This window comes from Scyliorhinus torazame, chromosome 18, assembly GCF_047496885.1.
Source record: "Scyliorhinus torazame isolate Kashiwa2021f chromosome 18, sScyTor2.1, whole genome shotgun sequence".
In the NCBI taxonomy this organism is placed as follows: Eukaryota; Metazoa; Chordata; class Chondrichthyes; order Carcharhiniformes; family Scyliorhinidae; genus Scyliorhinus; species Scyliorhinus torazame.
Genome location: NC_092724.1, coordinates 75,536,292 through 75,562,531, shown reverse-complemented (window position 1 = coordinate 75,562,531; position 26,240 = coordinate 75,536,292). Strand labels below are relative to the sequence as shown.

The 26,240-nt window shown below is 45.0% G+C and overlaps 1 protein-coding gene across 6 annotated transcripts in view; it reads left to right on the top strand.

The window, feature by feature from the left end:
* itgb4 (integrin, beta 4) overlaps window positions 1-26,240 on the top strand; it is a 359,993-nt gene that overhangs the window by 184,408 nt on the left and 149,345 nt on the right. For all 6 annotated transcript variants that reach the window (XM_072482936.1, XM_072482935.1, XM_072482933.1 and 3 more), the window contains exons 16-21: window positions 5,631-5,754; window positions 6,829-6,948; window positions 15,004-15,110; window positions 15,828-15,879; window positions 18,026-18,208; window positions 25,040-25,143. In XM_072482936.1, coding sequence (XP_072339037.1) covers window positions 5,631-5,754; window positions 6,829-6,948; window positions 15,004-15,110; window positions 15,828-15,879; window positions 18,026-18,208; window positions 25,040-25,143 — 690 coding nt within the window. The remainder of the gene's footprint in view (window positions 1-5,630; window positions 5,755-6,828; window positions 6,949-15,003; window positions 15,111-15,827; window positions 15,880-18,025; window positions 18,209-25,039; window positions 25,144-26,240) is intronic.

Genomic DNA, 26,240 nt, shown 5'->3' with positions numbered 1-26,240 from the left:
GCGGAGCAGACTCGATGGACCGAGTGGCCTAATTCTGCTCCTGTGTCTTCTGGTCTTATTATGATCGATGTCAAGGCCTCTGGACGATAGTCGTTGAGGCACATTGCCTAGTTCTTCTTTGGCACCAAAACAACAATGAAGTTGTTTTAAAGTGTAGTTACTGACAAATAGGATGCCAGGAAGACTCCCTCCTCTTCTGTGAATAGTGCGATGGGATCTCTTCCATTCAGCTGAGAAGGCAGCAGGTTTGAGATCTTATCTGAAAAACAGACACCATGGAGTTTCCACTGAGCAACTTCTTAGATATTTAGGCACAAGTCTGTCTAACATGTTAAGTAATGGGTTAAGAGACATTGCAATTAGTTGTCTCATTTATGTTAAGTATCCATTCATTGACACTGATATGTAAAGGGGCCTCTGTCAGGTGATGTATAGTGAGAGTTTTGTGCAAAGGCTGTTGGAAGGAAATAAATGTGTGTTTGTGAAAAAGGAACAGAACTTTAGACTCTTCATATCTCAGCAACTAAAATGACTAACAATTGGTAGCAGAGGATGGTTGCTGTGTAAATGTGAAGGGTTGAAAGATACAACTTTTCCAGATCAAACCAAGGAGTGAGTGAGAAAAGAAAAAAAAAAGGGATATATGGCTGAACCGAGGATAAAGATGGCTGGATATGACTATCCTCCCTTATTTTCTGAAAGGGAATCGTATGACCAATGGAGATATGCAGTAGTTATGTGGACTAAGGTAACTGCTTTGGGAAAGAGAAAACAAGGTATGGCATTGGCTCTTTCTCTACCATATGCCAGTAAAATCCGAAACAAAGTGCTTTCTGAGCTGGAATTGGAAGAGTTAGACTCAGAAGAAGGTCTGGAGACTTTATTACATTATATGGATAAGATTTATAAGAAAGATGACTTGTTAAGTGCATATGAAGCATGGTCGGATTTTGATAAGTTCGAGAAAATGGAGGATATCTCCATGGAAGACTATATAATGGAATTTGGCAGACTATATAAAAGGCTACAGAAACACAACCTGGAATTTCCACAGTCTGTGTTGGCCTTTAAATTATTTGACTGTGCTGGAGTGAGCAACATGGATAGGCTCCTGGCTTTGACAGGAGTTCAGTTTACTGATAAGGATACCTTATTCGAACAGATGACAAAAGCTTTACAAAAGTTTCTGGGGAAACATTCGATTCCGATGGCTCTGATGATCCAAATAGGTCAGCCTGCAAAAAGGCAGAATATGGAAGATACACTAGTAACAGGATGGCAAAATCATGTGGCTACGAACAGGGCTCAAGACTATAGGAGACCGAGACAAGGAAATTATGAAAACAGAAACCCAGTTAGAACCTACAATAGGAAGATGAACCCCAGAAATGCACGGGGCTTGATAAATCGATGGTTTCAATGTGACTCTCAATACCATTATGCTTTCAACTGTCCAACTCGTTATGATAGAGTGTTTGAAGCGACACATGTCACAGAAGAGTCAGAAGAGGAAAAAGATAGTGACCAGAAAGAAGGCATTGTCCTATTGACAAGCAGTTTTACGCCAGTAATGAGGGTGTTGGTTGCAGAATCCTTCAACTGTGCTGTATTGGACAGTGGCTGTACATCTACTGTGTGTGGAATTGACTGGTTAAAATGTTACCTGGACTCTTTGAATGCTGAAAATCGTAACAAGGTTAAGGAATTAGAAAGTTCCACAAGTTTCAGGTTTGGGGATGATAATACTCTGAAGTCGCTGAAAAGAGTGGTGATCCCTTGCAATATTGCCGGAGTGAATCATTTCATTAGCACGGATGTTGTATCAAGTGAGATACCTTTGCTTCTGAGCAGACCGTCGATGAAGAAAGCATACATGAAGCTGGATATGGAACAGGATAAGGTTTTTGGAAAGACGGTGGACTTACAATTTACACAGTCGGGACACTATTGTATTCCATTACTGAAAAATAATATTTCAAGTAGAGTGGTTAAGGATGTGTTAATGGCAGTTGAAAATGGGACTTTAGTTGATAAAAAGCTTGTGGTATTAAAACTGCATAGGCAATTTGCACATCCGTCTCCTCGGAGGCTGAAAAATTTATTAAAGGATGCAGGGGTAAGGGATGACGACTATACTAAACTGATAGAACAGGTTAGTGACCGCTGTGAAGTTTATAGGAAGTACAGAAGGATACCAGCACGACCGATAGTAACCCTACCTTTGGCCAGGGACATTTTAACGACATTGTGGCCATGGACCTTAAGATCCGGGATAAAGCAAATATTTTGCATTTTGTAGATTTAGCAACCATCAACGATTGTACGAAGTAAAGAAAAGAGAGTAATTCTGGATCAAATCGTGGAAAATTGGATAGGGACAGGAATGGGTCCACCGGCAAAATTCCTTACGGACAATGGGGGAGAATTTGCTAATGATGAGTTTAGGGATATGTGTGAAAACTTGAATATCGGAGTTATGACTACGGCTACAGAAAGCCCATTTAGTAATGGTGTCTGTGAAAGAAATCATGCTGTCATCGATGACATGCTTCGGAAAATTTTGGCAGATCGACCAAATTGCAGGCTAAATTAAGCTTTAGCATGGGCAGTACATGCAAAGAATTCATTGCAGATGGTTGGGGGCTATAGTCCTTATGAAATGAAATGAAATGAAAATCGCTTATTGTCACAAGTAGGCTTCAAATGAAGTTACTGTGAAAAGCCCCTAGTCACCACATTCTGGCACCTGTTCAGGGAGGCTGTTACATGAATCGAACCGTGCTGCTGGCCTGCCTTGGTCTGCTTTCAAAGCCAGCAATTTAGCCCTGTGCTAAACAGCCCCCTAAAATTCCATCCATTTTGGATGACCAACCTCCAGCTTGGGAGGGTACTACAATTAGCTCTGGTTTTGCTGAACATTTAAATGCATTACATCGCAGTAGAAACACTTTTTTGGAAGCAGAAGTCTCTGAAAGAATTCGCAGAGCTTTAAGACATAACGTACGGCCAACAGGTGCCGTTTTTCAGCAAGGAGGCATGGTATACTATAAGGGAGACAATTCTAATGAATGGAAAGGCCCAGGGAAGATCATAGGCATAGATGGCAAAACAATTATTTTGCAACATGGTAATCAAACTGTTAGGTGCATTCATCAAGGATAATGGGTACAGATTACAAATTTTCAAACTTAGACAGAGCAGACAGACATGACGAGGAACCAGAGTCATCTGGTATGCATGTGTTACAGAACTATGAGGACAAATTAACTGATATAGACATGGTTTCTGTGGAGGAACACAACACTTCTGATGAATTACAACAGGCCATTTTTCCAAAAGTGCAACTGCCAAAAGTTGGTACAAAAGTGACATACTTGCCTGAAGGGTCTAGTCGATGGAAGGATGCAACTGTTATTAGTAGAGCAGGGAAGGCCACTGGAAAGTATAAACATTGGTTGAATGTACAGCATTCAGGGGAAGGAGTCAAGACAATGGATTGGGAAAACGAAGTTCAAAAATGGAGGGCACAGAAACGCAGTGCCAGTTCAGATAGTACATCGGATAGTGAACAGGTCCGCAGGAAAAGGTTGAGAACTATTGAAAGGACATCCCACAGCAGAAGGGAAAGATCAAGCAGTAGCAGCACAGAACGAGATACCAGGCGGGAGAGGAGACGTAGTTTATCAAGATCTCGGAACATGAGTAAGACTACGAATACTAATAGGAGTAGAAGCCCACATGCACCGTGAGATTTTGGTGACTTCAAATAAATTAGATGAAAAAGTTATCAAAGAAGCTAAACATCAAGAATTGCATAGTTGGAGTGAATTTGGGGTATACACGGAAGTACCGGATAGGGGACAACGAGCTCGATCCCACAGATGGATTTGCACAGAAAAGGTTCTTCCGGATGGAACTTATAAGGCAAAGGCCAGGCTTGTGGCAAGGGAATTTGAAGAAAACTTAGAAGATCAGGATTTAAGGGTCGATTCACCTACAGCAGGAAAGGTTATTTTAAAGATCTTATTGGCTCTATTAGCCACAAAGGCATGGGAATGCAAATCTATAGATATAAAAGCTGCCTTTTTGCAGGGGCATCAGCTCCAGAGAGACATTTTTCTCTGTCCTCCTAAAGAAGCAGCTAACACAGAAGGGGTACTCTGGAAGTTGAACAAATGTGTATATGGATTAAATGATGCACCTAGAGTCTGGTATTTTTCGGTAAGGTCAGTTTTGTTAAAGTTAGGCTGTTGCCAGTTGAAAGCAGATCCTGCAATGTTTTACTGGCACTATAAAGGAAATCTTTCTGGCATTTTTATGATGCATGTCGATGATTTTTTGTGGGGTGGGACTAGTGATTTTAAAGCTATTGTAATCTCTGGTTTGAGGAAAAAATTCAGGGTTGGAAGTCAGGCTTCCGGTGCATTTAAATATATTGGACTGGAAATTGGACAGACTGAGTTCGGGGCAACTTTACGTCAGAAATCTTATTTGGAAAGCATCAGCCCAATAGCAATTAGTCGTGGCCGAGTTTCACAAAAAGACGCAATGGTTTCAAAGATAGAAAGGGTACTGCGAAGTTTAATTGGGCAACTGAACTGGTTAGGTAGACAGACTAGACAGGACGTGAGTTTTGATGTCTTAGAGTTGCGTACAAAAATGAATGATCCCAAAGTGGAAGACATAATAAGAGCAAATAAAGCGTTGGCCAAACTAAAAATGCAGGAGTGTGTTTTGAAGTTCCCGGTTTTAGGTGACCTTAAGCACTTGAAACTCATAATTTATAGTGATGCGTCCTACGCAAATTTATGTGATGGGGTTTCAAGTGCAGGAGGTTTTATAATTTTCCTTTTGGGGAACAATGGTAAATGTTGCCCGCTTGTGTGGGAAACAAAGAAAATAAGGAGAGTGGTAAAAAGCACTTTGGCTGCTGAGACGTTAAGCCTTGTAGAGGTGGTGGATATGGCCTTTTATATAAGTATGATATTGACAAATATTTTGGGTTTAGGGGATTTGGGTAATATACCTATTGACTGTCACATTGACAATAAATCCGTGTGGTAAAATGTGCACTCTACAAAAAGTGTCAATGAAAAGAGGTTACGGATAGACATCACAAGTTTGAAGCAGATGTTCGACAGAGGGGAAATAAGAAAAATGAAATGGGTTGACAGGAGCCATCAACTGTCAGACTGTTTTACGAAAAGAGGGGAGAATTCACAGAAACTTTTGGATATTGTTAATGAAGGGCGCTTGTTTCTGTGACTTTTTTTTTCTTTCTCGTAACAAAAAAAAGGGGGGAATCATGTGTGTGTTTTTGAGTTTCTTGAAATTTTGCTTTCACCTAATTTTTTTTTTTCTCCAAGGAAGGGGAGACAGTTAAGTAATGGGTTAAGAGACATTGCAATTAGTTGTCTCATTTATGTTAAGTATCCATTAATTGACACTGATATGTAAAGGGGCTTCAGGTGGCCTCTGTCAGGTGATGCATAGTGAGAGTTTTGTGCAAAGGCTGTTGGAAGGAAATAAATGTGTGTTTGTGAAAAAGGAACAGAACTTTAGACTCTTCATATCACAGAAACTAAAATGTCTAACATAACAGAGGTTGGTCCTTTCTCCTTCTCTTGCAGCTAGGGCTGTGTGAGAACATTCGTACCTGTGTCCAATGCCAGGCCTGGAATACTGGAGAAAAGAAGGGAAAGAATTGTAATAAGTGCACAAACACATTTGAGTTTGTGGAGGAACTGAAAGCAGGTCAGTCAACGCAATACTGAAAATATTGGAAAGCACATTTGTCTGTAGACATTGCCTCTTGAACCCATCTGTACCATCCACTCAGATGTCCTTCAGTCTTCTACTACATCATCATCTTGAATTTGAGGAAATTCTCTCGAATGTCTTTCCGACTCATAGCATCCTCATTTTTTAAAACATGCTCCTTGGATTTAAAACTGTCATCTCAGTGGACGATATTGCTCCAAAGGTTTTGCCATTTCTCATTTGTAATGTTCAATTCAACTACAGTCCAAAGTGCTTCACAGGCACTGTGATGTGTGCTCAATGTTGCCATATACGAAAAGGATGCTGCCAAATTTGCACACAGCCCAATCCCACAAACACTGATTCAGATGATTGTCTAAAGACTCTACATTTAGAGGGATGAATGATGCCAAGACAGTGTTGTGTTATGCTGCTTCAAATAACACAGGCTGCTACTTGATGCAGTCTTAACTGAAGGATTCTCCAGACTCTGAAATGAGCTCAACGTGTTTATTGAACTATTAACACAGTTCTCAAATGAGTTTGACTGTCTGCTAATCTAACTGTAGTAACTCAGTCTAACTGTACCAGCTTGCTCCAAGCCACGTGCTGAGGTGTGACACTGCTGATCAACCCTGTCTAACTCTCTAGATGTCTGTCTGTAGAAAGAGGCAGAATGTGAGTGCCTCATCCCTTTTATAGTGTTTATGGCATGCCCCCTTGAGGTGATGCCACCTCTGAGTGTCCTGACTGCCCATTGGTTGTGTCCTATTCTGAGTGTTCATTGGTTGCATGTTTGCATATCATGACAGACGGCGGAGGAACCTTTCCTTCCCATATTGCCATGGAACCTTTAGCATTCACCTGAGAGGGCAGATGGACTGTTGATTTAAAATCTCATCCAGAAAGTCCAACAGTGTAATATTCCCTTGGTACTGCAGTAGAGCATTGGCTTAGATTGCAGACTCAAGTCTCTGGGATGGGGCTTGAATGCATAAACTGCCAGGTGCACGTCCTGCCAAATGAGGCACTCCAACATTTAAAAAGAGTCTTATTTTGTCACTACAGCAGAGGTGGTGACGGAGCGCTGTGAATTCCGTGATGAGGAAGATGATTGCACGTTTTATTACACGGTGGAAATACTTCCAAATAGCAACCAAACTTATGTACAGGTGCTAAAAAAGAAAGGTACGTAAGAAATAAAATTATTATTTTGACATTTGTTTATTGACTCGGATAAATTGAGAATAAGGACAAGGGTCTGAGTGACTTGAGACACTATGCGCTGGATTCTCCAGTCCCCCAGTCCCGTGTTTCCTGGCTGCATGCCGTTCCCTGGCAGCGGGATTCTAACTTCCCGCTGCTTGTCAATGGGATTTCCCATTGAATCCACCCCAGTGGAGTGCACTGCCAGCGGGAAAAGAGAATTGCAACGGCCGGAGAATTCCGGCATATGTGTGGTGACTGTATCAGCTTGGGAGAAACAGGTGATTTTTAGACCTCTGGTTTCCAAAGCTCTTCACTGGGGTTTCCCTCACCTTGTGTATGGATCATTTGTACACTCACTGATAGAGATCAAATGCTCTGATTAGTCAGCAACTCCATCACCACTCTAATACATGACTACCAAGATGGACATAGATGAGCTTGTTTAATCTTGATCTATTCTTGCCGAACAATCCGTACGATCTGATGAAAAGATGCAGGAAGAAGAACCGGCCATTTTTCATCAAACCATCAGGTTTACTGGCAAAAAAGGGAACAATTTGCCCATCATATCTGTGCTAGACTCCATGAGATTCGTCCAGTCCCTTCCCACCACAATCCTCAACCCATTTTCACCAGATCCTTCAGTCCAGGGATTCCCAAACTTTTACAGCTGCGGAATCCATCTAACCACCCAGGAGTAGTAACAGAAGTCCCAGGGAAACGTTGCATTCTGTTGAAGAATTGAACCACAAAAAATTGATTATTTTGTGCAATTGGTACAAAAATACTAAAGCAAAATTATAAAAGACTTTTCCATTTCTTAAATGTATACATTTATTATAATTAAAAAGATCTCATTCAACAAATACTTATGATGTGGAGATGCCGGCTTTGGATTGGGGTGGGCATAGTTAAAGTCCAACAGGTTTATTTGAAATTAGAAGTTTTCGGAGCGCTGCTCCTTCATCACCTGCTCACAAATTTGTTTAACATTGGCAGTGCTGTTGGAGAGCTGGATTCACACTCACACTCTTACCCACTCTCACTCTTACACGCTCATCTCTTTCCACCTCACTCCATGGCTGATTCTTCTCTCATCCCGTGACCACTTCCACTCCAACCCATGGCCTACCTCGAGTCATTTTCTGCTCTCTTCCTTTCCCTCGCTCTTGCCCCGGCCTGGACCTTTGAGGACTTATTTCCCACTGTTTCCAACTTGTCAAGAGGCTGGCTTCTCACTGCATTGGCTGCTCACAGGATCATTAGTGAACCTATCAGCAACCAATAGCATTGCGCAGGTCAAGGAGACACAGCCTGAGTGAGAGAGATACAGACCGAGTGAGAATCTGGTAATTTGGTGCAGTGAGGTAATTCGGTGAAGAGAGGGAGAAGGTGCTTTTTCCCTGCTGTTTTGTTCTCTCTCTTTCTTCGGGCCTAATTTCGGGAGCCGTTCGGAGGAGGAGGAGCAGTCTCTGTGAGTATAAAAACCTAACGGAAACTTCCTATTTTCCAGTTTTTTCCCCAAAAGTGACGTCAGAGGGAAGCTGTGATCTGAGTGGTTGATAGCAAATCTGCCCCAAATTTAAAAAAAAAACACAGCTAAACTCATAAACTTAAATTAAACTAATGAATTAATTAGTGATGGCTGGTCAGGTGATGTGCTTTAGCTGCTTGATGTGGGAGCTGGCAGATCCCATTGCGAGCTGCAGCGACCACATCTGCAGTAAGTGTTGGCTGCTCGAAGAGCTCCGGCTCAGAGTTGATGAACTGGAGTCTGAGCTTCAAACACTGAGGCACATCTGGGAGGGGGAGACTTACCTGGACACTGGTTTCAGGAGGCAGTCACACCTGTCAGAGTAAGTAGTTTAAATCCTGCCAGTGGCCAGGGACAGCAGGGTGTGACTGCAAGTTAGGCAGGTAAAGGGAACCAGCAGTCAGGAACTCAGGAGCCTCAGCCCTTGACTCTGTCCAACAGGTATGAGGCACTTGCTCCCTGTGTGGATGGCAAACGGGGCTGCAGGAAGGATGAGTCAGCTGACCAAGGCACCATGGTTCAGCAGGCCATTCAAGGGGAGGGAGTAAATAGGCAAGTTGTAGGGGATTCTATTATCAGGGGGATAGATAGTATCCTTTGTGAGCAGGATAAAGAGTCCCGCATGGTATGTTGCCTGCCCGGTGCTAGGGTGCGGGACATCTCTGACCGGCTTGAAAGGATACTGGAGAGGGAGGGGGAGGATCCAGTTGTTGTGGTCCATGTCGGTACCAACAACATAGGCAAGTCTAGGAAAGAGGACCTGTTTAGAGATTATAAAGAGCTAGGATTCAAATTAAAAAACAGGTCCTCAAGGGTCATAATCTCCGGATTACTGCCCGAGCCACGTGCAAATTGGCATAGGGAGGCAAGAATAAGGGAAGTTAACACGTGGCTGAAAGAGTGGTGTGGGAAAGAGGGGTTCCTTTTCATGGGACACTGGCATCAGTTTTGGGACGGTCAGTAGAGAATTAAAGGTGCTATATTTAAATGCGCGCAGTGTACGGAACAAGGTAGATGAGCTTGTGGCCCAGATTGTGACTGGCAGGTATGATGTGGTAGGCATCACAGAGACATGGTTGCAGGGGGTTCAGGACTGGCATTTAAACATCCAGGGATTCACAACCTATCAAAAAGACAGGGAGGTGGGCAGAGGGGGCGGGGTTGCCTTGTTAATTAGGAATGAAATTAAATCAATAGCACTAAATGACATTGGGTCAGATGATGTGGAGTCTGTGTGGGTAGAGCTGAGGAACCACAAAGGCAAAAAAACAATAATGGGAGTTATGTACAGGCCTCCTAACAGTGGTCAGGACCGGGGGCACAAAATGCACCACGAAATAGAAAGTGCATGTCAGAAAGGCAAGGTCACAGTGATCATGGCGGACTTCAATATGCAGGTGGACTGGGTAAATAATGCTGCCAGTGGACCCAAGGAAAGGGAATTCATTGAATGTTTACAGGAGAGCTTTTTGGAACAGCTTGTGATGGAGCCCACGAGGGAACAGGCCATTCTGGACTTAGTGTTATGTAATGAGCCAGACTTGATTAAAGGTCTTAAAGTAAGGGAGCACTTAGGAGGCAGTGATCATAATATGGTAGAATTCAATCTCCAATTTGAAAGAATGAAGGTAGAATCAGATGTAAAGGTGTTACAGTTAAATAAAGGTAACTACAGGGGCATGAGGGAGGAACTGACGAAAATCGACTGGGAGCAGAGCCTAGTGGGAAAGACAGTAGAACAGCAATGGCAGGAGTTTCTGGGAGTAATTGAGGACACAGTACAGAGGTTCATCCCAAAGAAAAGAAAGGTTATCAGAGGGGGGATTAGGCAGCCATGGCTGACAAAGGAAGTTAGGGAATGCATCAAAGCAAAAGAGAAAGCCTATAATGTGGCAAAGAGTAGTGGGAAGTCAGAAGATTGGGAAGGCTACAAAAACAAACAGAGGATAACAAAGAGAAAATAAGGAAAGAGGATCAAATATGAAGGTAGGCTAGCCAGTAACATTAGGAATGATAGTAAAAGTTTCTTTAAATACATTAAAAACAAACGGGAGGCAAAAGTTGACATTGGGCCGCTCCAAAATGACGCTGGTAATTTTGTGATGGGAGACAAGGAAATAGCTGAGGAACTAAATAAGTACTTTGCGTCAGTCTTCACAGTAGAAGACATGAGTAATATCCCACCAATTCCGGAGAGTCAGGGGGCAGAGTTGAATATGGTAGCCATCACGAAGGAGAAAGTGCTAGAGAAACTAAGAGGTCTAAAAATTGATAAATCTCCGGGCCCAGATGGACTACATCTTAGAGTTCTCAAGGAGATAGCTGAAGAAATAGTGGAGGCGTTAGTTATGATCTTTCAAAAGTCACTGGAGTCCGGGAAAGTCCCAGAGGATTGGAAAATCGCTGTTGTAACCCCCCTGTTCAAGAAGGGAACAAGGAAAAAGATGGAAAATTATAGGCCAATTAGCCTAACCTCGGTTGTTGGCAAGATTCTAGAATCCATTGTTAAGGATGAGATTTCTAAATTCTTGGAAGGGCAGGGTCAGATTAGGACAAGTCAGCATGGATTTAGTTTGCCTGACAAACCTGTTAGAGTTCTTTGAAGAGATAACAAATAGGTTAGACCAAGGAGAGCCAATGGATGTTATCTATCTTGACTTCCAAAAGGCCTTTGATAAGGTGCCTCACGGGAGACTGCTGAGTAAAATAAGGGCCCATGGTATTCGAGGCAAGGTACTAACATGGATTGACGATTGGCTGTCAGGCAGAAGGCAGAGAGTTGGGATAAAAGGTTCTTTTTCGGAATGGCAACCGGTGACGAGTGGTGTCCCGCAGGGTTCAGTGTTGGGGCCACAGCTGTTCTCTTTATATATTAACGATCTAGATGACGGGACTGGGGGCATTCTGGCTAAGTTTGCCGATGATACAAAGATAGGTGGAGGGGCAGGTAGTATGGAGGAGGTGGGGAGGCTGCAGAAAGATTTAGACAGTTTAGGAGAGTGGTCCAAGAAATGGCTGATGAAATTCAACGTGGGCAAGTGCGAGGTCTTGCACTTTGGAAAAAAGAATAGAGGCATGGACTATTTTCTAAACGGTGACAAAATTCATAATGCTGAAGTGCAAAGGGACTTGGGAGTCCTAGTCCAGGATTCTCTAAAGGTAAACTTGCAGGTTGAGTCCGTAATTAAGAAAGCAAATGCAATGTTGTCATTCATCTCAAGAGGCTTGGAATATAAAAGCAGGGATGTACTTCTGAAGCTTTATAAAGCATTAGTTAGGCCCCATTTAGAATACTGTGAGCAATTTTGGGCCCCACACCTCAGGAAGGACATACTGGCACTGGAGCGGGTCCAGCGGAGATTCACACGGATGATCCCAGGAATGGTAGGCCTAACATACGATGAATGTCTGAGAATCCTGGGATTATATTCATTGGAGTTTAGGAGGTTGAGGGGAGATCTAATAGAAACTTACAAGATAATGAATGGCTTAGATAGGGTGGATGTAGGGAAGTTGTTTCCATTAGCAGGGGAAACTAGGACCCGGGGGCACAGCCTTAGAATAAAAGGGAGTCACTTTAGAACAGAGATGAGGAGAAGTTTCTTCAGCCAGAGAGTGGTGGGTCTGTGCAATTCATTGCCACAGATGGCGGTGGAGGCCGGGACGTTGAGTGTCTTTAAGACAGAAGTTGATAAATTCTTGATTTCTCGAGGAATTAAGGGCTATGGAGAGAGAGCGGGTAAATGGAGTTGAAATCAGCCATGATTGAATGGCGGAGTGGACTCGATGGGCCAAATGGCCTTACTTCCGCTCCTATGTCTTATGGTCTTATGGTCAATACAGGGAGAAACCAGACACTGATTGGACAAACAGCTTCATAGCATTTTTCAAATTTTATACCTGGCCTACTGTGGAACCCCAAGATATCTCCTTAGAAACGCCAGAGTTCTGCGGAACCCAGTTTGCGAAACCCTACCCTCAGCCCACTCTCTCTAGAAATCTCTCTAATTCTTCCCTGACCTACTGTGTACTCTTCTCCATCCTCTGTGTCTCACTTATAACTGAGTTCCTCACTGGGTGAAAGAATACTCCCATTTTCCTATAGAGACACAGAAAATAGGAGCAGGCTTGTGTCATTCAGCCCTTTGAGCTTGCTCCACCATTCGATGATGGTTGATCCTTTATCTCAATGCCATATTCCCGCGCTCTCCCCACACCCCTTGATGACTCTAGAGCCTGAAAATCTAACTATTTCCTACTTAAATATATTCACTGTATTGGCTTCCATGGCCCTCCCTGGTAGAGACTTCCACAGGTTCACCACCCTCTGAATGAAGAGATTTCTCCTCATCTCAATCCTAAATGGCCTTCCCTGTATCCCGCGATTGTGACCCCTCATTCTAGAACTCCCATTCATAGGAAACAAAATCCCTGTATCCAGTCTGTCCCGCCTTGTCAGAATTTTAGGCGTTTCAATTAGATCCTCTCTCATTCCACAAAGTTCCAGTGAATACAGGCTTAGTCAACCCAATCTCTCTTCATACAACATCCCAGCCTGATGAACCTTCACTACATGCCCTCTTTTGCAAGTATATTGTTTCTTGGATAAGGAGACCAAACCTGCAGACAATACTCCAGGTGGTGACCCGCCACGGCCCTGTACAGCTGCAGCAAAACATCCTTGCTCCTGCGCTCAAGTCCTCTTGCAATGAAGGCCAAGATCCCATTTCTCTTCCGGCCTGCTTGCTGTACCAGCATGCTTGTTACCAGTGACTGGTGTACAGAGATATTCAGGTGCCTTTCTATGTCAACATTTCCCCATCTATAAGCATTTAAGTAATATTCTGCCTTCTGTTTTTCTCTCTGAAGTGGATAACTCCACACTTACCACCTTATACTGCTTCGGTCATGGGTACATGAGAGAGATTTTTGATGTATGTTCGGGCTTGTATTGATACATGTCCCTACCAAATCTCTGATTGATTCATTCAGGGAATGTCAGCATCGCTGGGAAATTCAGCATTTATTGCCCATCCCTAATTGCACTTAAGAGGTAGCTATGAGCTGCCTTCTTGAACCGCTGCAGTCCCTGTGGTGTAGGTGCACCCACAGTACTGTTAGAGTTCCAGGATTTTGACTCAGCGAAAGTGAAGGAATGATGATACATTTCCAAGTCAGAATAGTGAGTGACTTGGAGGGGAACTTGCAGTTGATGGAGTTCCCATGTGTCTGCTGCCCTTGTCCTTCTGATGTGGAGATGCCGGCGTTGGACTAGGGTGAGCACAGTACAAAGTCTTACAACACCAGGTTAAAGTCCAACAGGTTTGTTTCGATGTCACTAGCTTTCGGAGCGCTGCTCCTTCCTCAGGTGAATGAAGAGGTATGTTCCAGAAACACATATATAGACAAATTCAAAGATGCCAAACAATGCTTGGAATGCGACCATTAGCAGGTGACTTGAGTGGGTTTGTGATCTGTAGCCCTTTCGGGATCTTGTCTGCTTTCTTGCATCTTTGTAGAAACTTAATGTCAGTGTCTATATGCACGATCTTCCTGGAGATCCTCTCCACTTTGAGCCGGCTGTTTGCGGTGTCGATGGTAGCCATGATGTGGAGATGCCGGCCTTGGACTGGGGTGAGCACAGTACGAAGTCTTACAACACCAGGTTAAAGTCCAACAGGTTTGTTTCGATGTCACCATCGACACCGCAAACAGCTGGCTCAAAGTGGAGAGGATCTCCAGGAAGATCGCACATATAGACACTGACATTAAGTTTCTACAAAGATGCAAGAAAGCAGATAAGATCCCGAAAGGGCTACAGATCACAAACCCACTCAAGTCACCTGCTAATGGTCGCATTCCAAGCATTGTTTGGCATCTTTGAATTTGTCTATATATGTGTTTCTGGAACATACCTCTTCATTCACCTGAGGAAGGAGCAGCGCTCCGAAAGCTAGTGACATCGAAACAAACCTGTTGGACTTTAACCTGGTGTTGTAAGACTTCGTACTGTGCTCACCCCAGTCCAACGCCGGCATCTCCACATCATGGCTACCATCGACACCGCAAACTGCCGGCTCAAAGTGGAGAGGATCTCCAGGAAGATCGCGCATATAGACACTGACATTAAGTTTCTACAAAGATGCAAGAAAGCAGACAAGATCCCGAAAGGGCTACAGATCACAAACCCACTCAAGTCACCTGCTAATGGTCGCATTCCAAGCATTGTTTGGCATCTTTGAATTTGTCTATATATGTGTTTCTGGAACATGCCTCTTCATTCACATGAGGAAGGAGCAGCGCTCCGAAAGCTAGTGACATCGAAACAAACCTGTTGGACTTTAACCTGGTGTTGTAAGACTTCGTATTGTCCTTCTAGACAGTGACGGTTGCAGCTTTGGGAGGTGTTGTCCATGAGAATGGGGATGAGGGGTGGGGGGTGGGGGGGAAGGGGGAAGTGTGGATTTTCCCTCATGTCTGGTTTTATTCTCCTCCTCTAGACTGTCCCCCAGGAGGCTTCCTCTGGCTTATTCCATTGATCATATTCCTGATGCTGTTATTAGGTCTCCTATTGTTGCTCTGTTGGAAATACTGTGCCTGCTTTCGGGTGAGTGACTATCCCCCAGTGTGGTTTTCATACAAAGAGAAATCTGAGATTTTGGTTATAAACTCCACTGACCTAGCTTATTATGGGCCAGCTACCATTGGGTGCTTGAATGAAATTCTGACAGTCTCCACATTGGTGCCACATACACATACATATAAAATAGAATCAGGAGGAGGCCATTCGGCCCTTCGACCCTGCTCCACCATTCATTATGATCATGGCTGATCATCAACGTCAATACCCTAATCCTGCCTTCCCCCCATATCTCTTGGTCCCTTTAGCCCCACATGTTTGGATACATCACGTATCTAGTTGACCAGCAATTTCAGAAGAATTTACTCTCACTTGGAATCGAGTCAGGCGAGGTGGAATGAGGACAACCATCTTCAGGAGATGTAGTTACCAATTGGCCTTGATCGTGAATTGTCGCATTGGAGATTGGGCCTTAGAATTAGGTTTGGACCTCGGGTCAAATTGAGTTGGTTAAGGGAGCTCTTGGTTTGGGAATTGGGCTTCAGCGTTGAGGGTTGGGTATAAGATGGAGCTGGTTTCTGTCTCAGAGGGCAGATTGGGATTGTCCCAGGCCTGTTCTGTTTATTTAAATTCCCAACATAAATTGTTTTCTTTTTTTTAATTGTTACAAAGTTTAAAGAGTTGTGAGCAAGAGTCCAAATTATTAGAGTCTGTGGGGCTAACGTTGACTCTCTATATTCCCAGGCTTGCTGTGCCAGGCTGCCGTGCTGTGCAATGCTGCCATGCTGTGCTGCAGGTAATCTCAATCTTGTGAATTTGAGTTCTCAAATCAATCAGGAATATTGAATTAGGCGCAAATCAGGTGCTAAAGGGTTCAATATACCGCATGATTGGATGCTGCAAAGGCTATGGGCGCTGGCAAAATTCCAGCAATAGTGCTGAAGACTTGTGCTCCAGAACTTGCCGCACCCCTAGCCAAGCTATTCCAGTACAGCTACAACACTGGCATCTACCTGGCAATGTGGAAAATTGCCCAGATGTGTTCTGTACACAATAAACAGGGCAAATCCAACCCAGTCTACTCTCCATTATCAGCAAAGTGATGGAAGGAGTCATCAACAGTGCTAGCAAGCGTCACTTACTCAGCAATAACCTGCTCACAGGTGCTCAGTTTGGGTTCCACCAGGGTCACTCAGCTCCTGACCTCATTATAGCCTAGGTTCAAACATGGACAAAAGAGCTGAATGTGAGAGGTGAGATGAGAGTGATTGCCCTTGACATCAAGGCCTAGTATGGCATCAAGGAGCCCTAGCTAAACTGGAGTCAATGGGAATCAGGGGGAAAGCTCTTCGCTGATTGGAGTCATACCTGGCACAAAGGAAGATGGTTGGGGTGGTTGGAGGTCAATCATCTCAGCTCCAGGACATCACTGCAGGAGTTCCTCAGGGTAATGTCCTAGGCCCAACCATCTTCAGCTGCTTCATCATAAGGTCAGAAGTGGGGATGTTTGCGGATGACTGCACAATGTTCTGCACCATTTGTGACTCCTCAGATAATGAAGCAGTCCATGTCCAAATACAGCAAGACCTGGAAAATATCCAGGCTCAGGCTGACAAGTGGCAAGTTACATTCACGCCACACAAGTGCCAGGCAATGACCATCCTATAAGAGAGGATCTAGCCACTGCCCCTTGACATTCAATGGCATTGCCATCGCTGAATCCCCACAATCAACATCCTGCGGGTTACCATTGATCAGAAACTGAACTGGACTAGCCACATTAATACTGTGGTTACCAGGGCAGGTCAAAGGCTAGGTGAGTTACAGCGAGTAACTCATCTCCTGACCCCACAAAGCCTGTCCACCATTTACAAGGCACAAGTCAGAGCAATGTAATGGAATAATCTCCACTTGCTTGGATGAGTGCAACTCCAACAACACTCAAGAAGCTCAATGCCGGGCAGCACGGTGGTGCAGTGGTTAGCACTGCAGCCCCACAGCGCCAAGGTCCCAGGATCAATCCCAGCTCTGGGTCAATATCCATGTGGAGTTTGCACATTCTCCCCGTGTTTGTGTGGGTTTCGCCCCCACAACCCAAGGATGTGCAGGGTAGGTGGATTGAACACGCTAAATTGCCCCTTAATTGGAAAAATTGAATTGGGTACTCTAAATTTTTTTTAAAAGCTCAACGCTATCCAGGACAAAGCAGCCCGCTTGATTGCTCCTCCTTCCACAAACATTCAAACCCTCCATCACCGATGAACAGTGGCAGCCGTGTGTACCATCTACAAGATGCACTGCAGTAACTCACCAACGTTCCTTAGACAGCACCTTCCACTACCATCTAGAAGGACAAGAGAAACAGATACCTGGGAACCCCACCACCTGGAGGTTCTCCTCCAAGTCACTCACCCCCTGATTTGGAAATAAATTGCCGTTCCTTCACTGTCGCTGGGACAACATATTGGAACTCCCTCCCTAACAGCACAGTGGGTGTAACTACACCTCAAGGACTGCAGCGGTTCAAGAAGTCAACTCACCACCACCTTCTGAAGGACAACTAGGGATGGGCAATAAATGTTGGCCTAACCAGCGAAGCCCATATCCCGTAAATTAATTTTTTTAAATGACATATTGGTGAGAGTGTCCAGCAGCTGCCTCGGATACCCATCTGGGAAAGATGGATATGCAAACCTGGATCCAGTTCAGTCTTCATTGCAATATTGGACCGAAATGGACCGCGGCAAGCACTGTGTAAACCATCTAGTCACTCAGAAAAGTGGGATGCGATTCAACTAAAAGGGAACAAAATACCGTAACGAGCGCATTTAGCCACATGTTTCCTGGTGTTCAACTCACTTGATAATATTAAACACTTCATTTGGGTCACCCCTTAACCTTCAAATTTCAGATTCAACCTTTGCCTATTGTTTAATTTCCAGGTACCAAGGTTGGATTTAAGGAAGATCGCTACATGCTACGTCAAAGCAATCTCACTTCCCTAGACACGCCAATGGTACGGACCAACAAGCCGGTTGGAACCGACATTGTGAGGTGGAAGGTGACGGACAATGTGCATAGAGAGCCGGCTAAACGGTATCAAACAACCAATCCCGATGACACAAGTGAGTATTGAGGAAGCTGTGAGCAGTCCTGAATGGGAAGGGCTGCTAAAGCTACATAACAGTTTCAATGATGGCATTTTGGTGTTCTCTCTATTCAAAGAACTCTTTGGGATTTCCATGATAGCCTGTGTCATACAACAACAATAACTTATATTTATATAGTACCTATCACATTGTAAAATGCTTCGGGGAGCACAATCAGCCAAAAATTTACATCAAATCACAAAAGACGTCATAAATGTTTGGACAAAGAATTGGTTCTAAGGACAATCTTAAAAGAGGAGAGATAGAGATAAAGGTCGGGATTCTCCTGTCTCCCAGTCACGTGATTCTTGGTGGTGGGAGACAGTGTGCCCTTCACTGGTGGCAGGGTTCTCTGTTCCTGTCACTGTTCATGGGAATTCCCATTGAAGGCACGTCAAGCTGCCGGAAACCCCGCGGGAGAGGTGCCCTGCCAACGGGACAGAGGATCCTGCCAGTGTGTGCGGCCAGAGAATTCCAGCAAAGAGTTGGAGAGCTTTGGGCTTAGGAATGCTGAGAGCACAGTGGCCAATAGTGGAACAAGAAGTTGAATCAGTAGAGCAAGGAGCAATGGATTGGGATAGGCAAATATCTTCCAATGTTGCACAGCCAATGGAATTTCAAAAGTCAGGGACATGGGAGCTGTGCAATGTACACGCCGCTATCAACCGCCAGCGTTTTGGTATCGTAACTTCCCCTTTCTAAAAAAGATATTTTATTACAAACACATTCAACAAAGTAACATTCAATTATGCTTGTACAGTTTGGACATTCTTCCCCTTTTCCCTGTCTCCACAACAAACAGCTCCTCAAATATAGCAATGAATGGCTTCCACTGTACCTCCTTTGCCCCCCCTTTAAGGCAAATTTGATTTTCTCCAATGTAAGAAACTCATACTGATCCCCCAGCCATGCCGTGACCCCCAGTGGCGTAGCCAACCTCCAATTCAAAAGCATCCATCGCCGGGCAAATAGAGAGATGGAGGCCATGATATCGGCCCCCTTCTCCGCGTTCGACGGGCCGAGTCCCGCCGGGGTCGTTCGCGTGTGGTCCTACCCGGCGGGACCTCGCCGTTCTGGCTGCGGGGTCTGTCCTGGTGGGGGAGGGGGCCTCCACGGTAGTCAGGCCCACGATCGGGGGCTACCGATCAGCAGGCATGCTAATTACGGGGTGAGGGCGCCTATGTTCCTCCACGCCGGGCCCGTGTAGGTCTCCGTCGTGTTGCGTGGGGGCCAGCGCAGAGTCGGCAACCCAGGCGCATGCGCGGACCGCACCGGCTGTGTCGGGCATGCACGGGCCCCGCCAGCCATGCTGGGGCCCATATCGGCAGCTGGAGCTGCATGAAGCACTCCAGTGCCATGCTGGCCCCCTGTGGCTTGGGGGATCGCTGCTCCTAGCGACCAGATGATACCGTTGTAAAACGCTCCGGTGTTTATGACGGCGTTAACACTCTGCCGCTAAAACGGAGAATCCCGCCCTTGGTTCCCACACAATGGCATCAGCACTAACATGTGCCTCATTTTAAAGTGCCTCCTCAGCTGGTTTCAGATTTTTATAGGCCACTCCACCGTATACTCCTCGGAGCGAGCAGCACCAGGGCCATCACCAGAGCCCCCAGGCTCCTACCCTTACAAGACTCCCCCTCTAACCTGACCCAATCCACCTTCTCCCTCTCCCACCATCGTCTCACCTCCTCCATGTTCGCTGCACAATAATAATGCAACAACTTTGGGAGCACCAACCCCCCTACCTGCCCCTGCCTTTGCAACAAGGCCCTCTTCATCCTCGGCACCTACCCTGCCCACACAATCTCCGAGATTAGTGCATCCAACTTCCGAAAAAAAGCTTTGGAGGGGGGGGGGGGGGCGGGGGGGGGGGGGAAATGGGGAGGGACTGAAACACAAACAGGAATCTTGGCAGTACATTCATCCTCACCACCTGCACCCTCCCTGCCAATGTCAGGTGCAGAGTATCCTATCTTTTAAGGTATCCCTTGATCTCTTCCACCAACTCCGCAAGGTTCCACCTATGCATTGTGGCCCACTCATGGGTTACGTGGATCCCCAGGTACTGAAACGGCTCCCTTGCCACTTAAATGGCAGAGCTCCCCACATTCACCCCCACCCCTCAAAATTAGGGGCAGCACGGTAGCATTGTGGTTATCACAGTTGCTTCACCGATCTAGAGTCCCAGGTTCGATTCCCGGCTTGGGTCACTGTCTGTATGGAGTCCGCACGTTCTCCCCGTGTGTGCGTGGGTTTCCTCTGAGTTGTCCGGTTTCCTCCCACAGTCCAAAGATGTGCAAGTTAGGTGGATTGGACATGCTTAATTACCCTTAGTGTCCAAACAATGTTAGTTGGGGATAGGGTGGAGGTGTGGGCTTGGGTAGGGTGCTCTTTCCAAGGGCCAGTGCATGGGCCGATGGGCCGAATGGCCTCCTTCTGCACTGTAAATTCTATGAGTCAATCACCGGATACACCTCACTTTTCCTTGCATTCAATTTATAACCTGAAAAAGCTCCAAATCTTTCCCACAGGCATTTGATTCTGCCCGTGCTTTCCAACAGGTGTGACACAAACAACAAGTCATCGACGTACAACGACACCCAGTGCTCCCAGCCCCCCACTCACAATCCCCTTCGACCGAGGCCCGAAGTGCCATCACATGTTTGCAAATTTGCCATGGAGGATGCATACAACAACTGAATCCATGCCACAAATCTTGGCCCGAACTCAAACCTCCCCAGAATCTCAAACAGGTACCTCCAATCTACCCGATTAAAAGCCTTCTTCTGATCCATGGACACCATAACCGCCAGCACTCACCCCCCTGATGGGGTCAAAATTACATTCAGCAACCTCCTAATATCACTAGCGAGCTGCCTCCTCTTCATAAAGCTCGTTTGGGAGAGTATCAAATTGAAGGAAAAAACATACAAAGTAGCAAAGATCAGTGGGAGACTAGAGGACTGGGAAATCTTTAGGGGGCAACAGAAAGCTACTAAAAAAGCTATAAAGAAGAGTAAGATAGATTATGAGAGTAAACTTGCTCAGAATATAAAAACAGATAGTAAAAGTTTCTACAAATATATAAAACAAAAAAGAGTGGCTAAGGTAAATATTGGTCCTTTAGAGGATGAGAAGGGAGATTTAATAATGGGAGATGAGGAAATGGCTGAGGAACTGAACAGGTTTTTTGGGTCGGTCTTCACAGTGGAAGACACAAATAACATGCCAGTGACTGATGGAAATGAGGCTATGACAGGTGAGGACCTTGAGAGGATTGATATCACCAAGGAGGTAGTGATGGGCAAGCTAACGGGGCTAAAGGTAGACAAGTCTCCTGGCCCTGATGGAATGCATCCCAGAGTGCTAAAAGAGATGGCTAGGGAAATTGCAAATGCACTAGTGATAATTTACCAAGATTCACTAGACTCTGGGGTGGTCCCGGCGGATTGGAAATTAGCAAACGTGACACCACTGTTTAAAAAAGGAGGTAGGCAGAAAGTGGGTAATTATAGGTCAGTAAGCTTTGACAAGGTGCCACACAAAAGGTTGTTGCATAAGATAAAGATGCATGGCATTAAGGGGAAAGTAGTAGCATGGATAGAGGAGTGGTTAATTAATAGAAAGCAAAGAATGGGGATTAATGGGTGTTTCTCTGGTTGGCAATCAGTAGCTAGTGGTGTCCCTCAGGGATCAGTGTTGGGCCCACAACTCTTCACAATTTACATAGATGATTTGGAGTTGGGGACCAAGGGCAATGTGTCCAAGTTTGCAGACGACACCAAGATAAGTGGTAAAGCAAAAAGTGCAGAGCATACTGGAAGTCTGATGACGGATTTGGATAGGCTAAGTGAATGGGCTAGGGTCTGGCAGATGGAATACAATGTTGACAAATGTGAGGTTATCCATTTTGGTAGAAATAACAGCAAAAGGGATTATTATTTAAATGATAAAATATTAAAACATGCTGCTGTGCAGAGAGACCTGGGTGTGCTAGTGCATGAGTCGCAGAAAGTTGGTTTTCAGGGGCAACAGGTGATTAAGAAGGCAAATGGAATTTTGTCCTTCATTGCTAGAGGGATGGAGTTTAAGACTAGGAAGGTTATGCTGCAATTGTATAAGGTGTTAGTGAGGCCACACCTGGAGTATTGTGTTCAGTTTTGGTCTCCTTACTTGAGAAAGGACGTACTGGCACTGGAGGGTGTGCAGAGGAGATTCACTAGGTTAATCCCAGAGCTGAAGGGGTTGGATTACGAGGAGAGGTTGAGTAGACTGGGACTGTACTCGTTGGAATTTAGAAGGATGAGGGGGGATCTTATAGAAACATATAAGATTATGAAGGGAATAGATAGGATAGATGCGGGCAGGTTGTTTCCACTGGCGGGTGAAAGCAGAACTAGGGGGCATAGCCTCAAAATAAGGGGAAGTAGATTTAGGACTGAGTTTAGGAGGAACTTCTTCACCCAAAGGGTTGTGAATCTATGGAATTCCTTGTCCAGTGAAGCAGTAGAGGCTCCTTCATTAAATGTTTTTAAGATAAAGATAGATAGTTTTTTGAAGAATAAAGGGATTAAGGGTTATGGTGTTCAGGCCGGAAAGTGGAGCTGAGTCCACAAAAGATCAGCCATGATCTCATTGAATGGTGGAGCAGGCTCGAGGGGCCAGATGGCCTACTCCTGCTCCTAGTTCTTATGTTCTTATGTTGGTACTCTGGAACCACCTCCGGCACACACTCCTGCAACCTTCTCGCCAGTCCCTTTGCCAGAACTATCACTTCCATATTTAGCAGTGAGATGGGCCTATAGGACCGAAGTCCAATAGATCCTGCCCCTTTTTCGGAATCAGCTAAATCGACGCCTGCGCCAATGTAACCGGCCACAGCGTACCTCCTATCCACCTCTTCTATCTCATCTAACAGTCACCGTCCTATCCTTATGGGCCTTGAACAAAATAATTCCCCCCTGTACCACCACTTTCAAGGCCTACCAAAACGTGGCTGTCGATAAATCCCCATTCTGAGAGAGCTCAACATAATTCTTAATCGCCACCGCCGCCTTCCCACAGAACTTCTTGTCGGGCTAAAACCCCGAATCCAACCTCCATTGCAGTCTCTGCCCCTGATCCGAATGCAGTCTAGAAAGTGCAGATCATGGTCCGAAATCACTATTCCCAAGTACTCCGCGCCTTTCACCTCCATCAGCACCATCCGGTTCACCACAAAAAAGTCAATCCTGGAATAAACTCTATACACATGCGAGAAGAAGGAATATTGCCTTTATTCTGGGTGCCCAAACCTCCATCAATTCACCATCCCATCCTCTCCATAAACCCTTCCAGCTATCGTGCCATTCTCAACCTCGATTGACTTGGGGCTCAACCTATCCACCCTCAACTCCAGTACACAATTGAAATCCCACCTCCTAATCAGCCTGTGGGAGTCCAAGTCCAAGACCACTCCCAATAGCCTCTTCATCTCAATTGGACGCATACACATTCACCAATGTCACTGGAGTCCCCACTAGCACCCGAGGCACCATCACAAACCAACCCCTGGCCCCGTACTTCCCTGGCCCCACTGTAAACCCTGTTTTCTTGCTCAACAAAATGGCAACCCCCCTCGACTTCAAGTCAAACCCCGAGTGGGATACTTGCCCCACCCACCGCTTCCTCAACCTCATCTGAGCTTACACCTGGAGATGTGTCTCTGCTCTCAAACTCGTCACCTAGAACATTTAACCGGGGAATTTCGCCCGGGGACGTTCCATGTCACAATTCTCACCGGAGGCTTCCGCCTGCCCCCCCCCCCCCTCTCCCTCTAGAGTCCACCATCATCGCCCTTAGGCTCCGTACCTTAGCCCCACTCTGAATCGGGCCCACCCAAGATGCCCTCCCGCCCCATCCATGACCAAACCCATCCTCCATAACTGTCACCCCTCCCACCCCCACTCTCCCCCTGCCCCAACCCCCATCCCCAACCCCCTTCTTCCCGCCCCGATTATGACCTAACTCATCCTCCATAACTGCCCCCCCGTTGCCCCCCCAACCATATTGTGCATCTTAAAGCACTACTGGAAGGTTTACAACCATAGAGGACTAGAACAAATTATATGTGGTTTTGTGTCTTACCCATTTCATACCCAGTAATTCACTGGTGCAGCAGCACAAGTGAAGGGTCTTAAATCAAACTTTATTTTGCGTGAAACTCTAGGATCTCTGTTAGAAAGACTCGTCAACCTTGCTTTTTTAATGTTTTAATGCACATTCGCAGTCTGAATGAGCCTGATACAAGTTCAAGCATCCCTGGACTATGTTAATTTATTCCATTGTTGCTTGGAGTATTACAACAAATGACTGAACTCACAGCCACTTAAAATGGCCAGCTCCTTAGTAACAATGAGCACCTCAACACAACAGAGGTCCTAGAACTCCCATTGCTAAGACAATAAGGAAGGTGCATCTCCTTCATCACCATGCCATTTGAACAAACCACCCAAATGTGGTCATGAATATTCCAGTATGCGCATCACTTCCAGAGGAAAATTCCTTAATTGATCTTTAATTAACCATCATCTTGCCAAGCCCATATTTATATTTTCCAAAAATAGGTGAGTAATAGGGTCAGAAAGTTAGCCCACCAAGTCTGTCAGGGAAAGGTAACAGGGATAAAGTGTGACACTAAGGCAGTAAAACTAAATATGAAGACTTTTCACACAGTAACAGATGATTTTGACCAATCTGCTTTCCTTGTTGAACTTTTCAAACTTTACCAGTGTGTTCTGATCCTGTTCCACTTTTCTCTCTCAGTTCTGTACAACCTCTCATTAAGAGCAACCAGAATATTCAATGGTGAGCTGAGAAAGCCGGACTCCCCAGAGTTTAACCAACTGCGGCTTAAGGTGGAGGAGAATGTAAGTATGTGCACGGATGAATGACAGTGTGTTTCCTCTGACTGTATGGTTTGAATTTGTGCGCTAATCCACTCTTTTCATTTTGCCATCTTGTTTGCCATCTCCTGTTTAAAAACTAATTTCTTGCAGTTAATCCAAACACAAGTAATCTTTTTTCAAAGTTTTTCACAGTATAGTAAAATACTGTTTTATTCTCTAACACTAGCCAAACTCATGTGGTTGTCTCCACGATGATTCAATCCCCATTTCAGAATTGTACAATCTGTCTTCAATTTTATTATCCCAGCGTGCTGATTTGTAATGAAAACTGCCTATGTAAACCTTTGCCTATAGCAGCGTGATGTGTTTATAAGGGCAGTTTGCATTCTAACTGTGGGCATTGCAATTTATAATGTAAAGGTATGTTTTTTAATATTTGTGTGTGTTATATATAGATATATATATAAGCAGCATGAAAAACTCCTGAGTGTGAGCTCCACCTTTAATACGTAATGGTTGTACTAAGTGCAGCACTTAGTCTTATAGAACAGAAAGACTGAGGTTTCAGTTCCTATTTAAGTTATTAGTGTTATATTGCGTGATTGTAATACGTCGTTACTCTTTTGCTTACTTCCAGAATGGTCTGATGGTTGTAGTTCAGTTAAACTATCAGTTTTCAAATTAAGCAAATAACATTTATTGAATAACGAATATAAATATCTATGAGTTTATTCACTCTTCTACAACTATAACTGATGATTAAGTGAATAGGAAGTACAAATAATGTTTAACTACACATGCAACCTAAGCTATATCTCTAACACTCTGCTCTCTAGTCACTCCTGGTACGAAGAGGCGGGAATCTCCTCAGTACAGTTTATATAGAATCATAGAATTTACGGTGCAGAAGGAGGCCATTTGGCCCATCGAGTCTGCACCAGCCCTTGGAAAGAGCACCCTACTCAAGGTCACACCTCCACCCTATCCCCGTAACCCAACTTAACCGTTTTGGACATGAAGGGCAATTTAGCATGGCCAATCCACCTAATCTGCACATCTTTGGACTGTGGGAGGAAACCGGAGAACCCGGAGGAAACCCACCCAGATGCGGTGAGAAC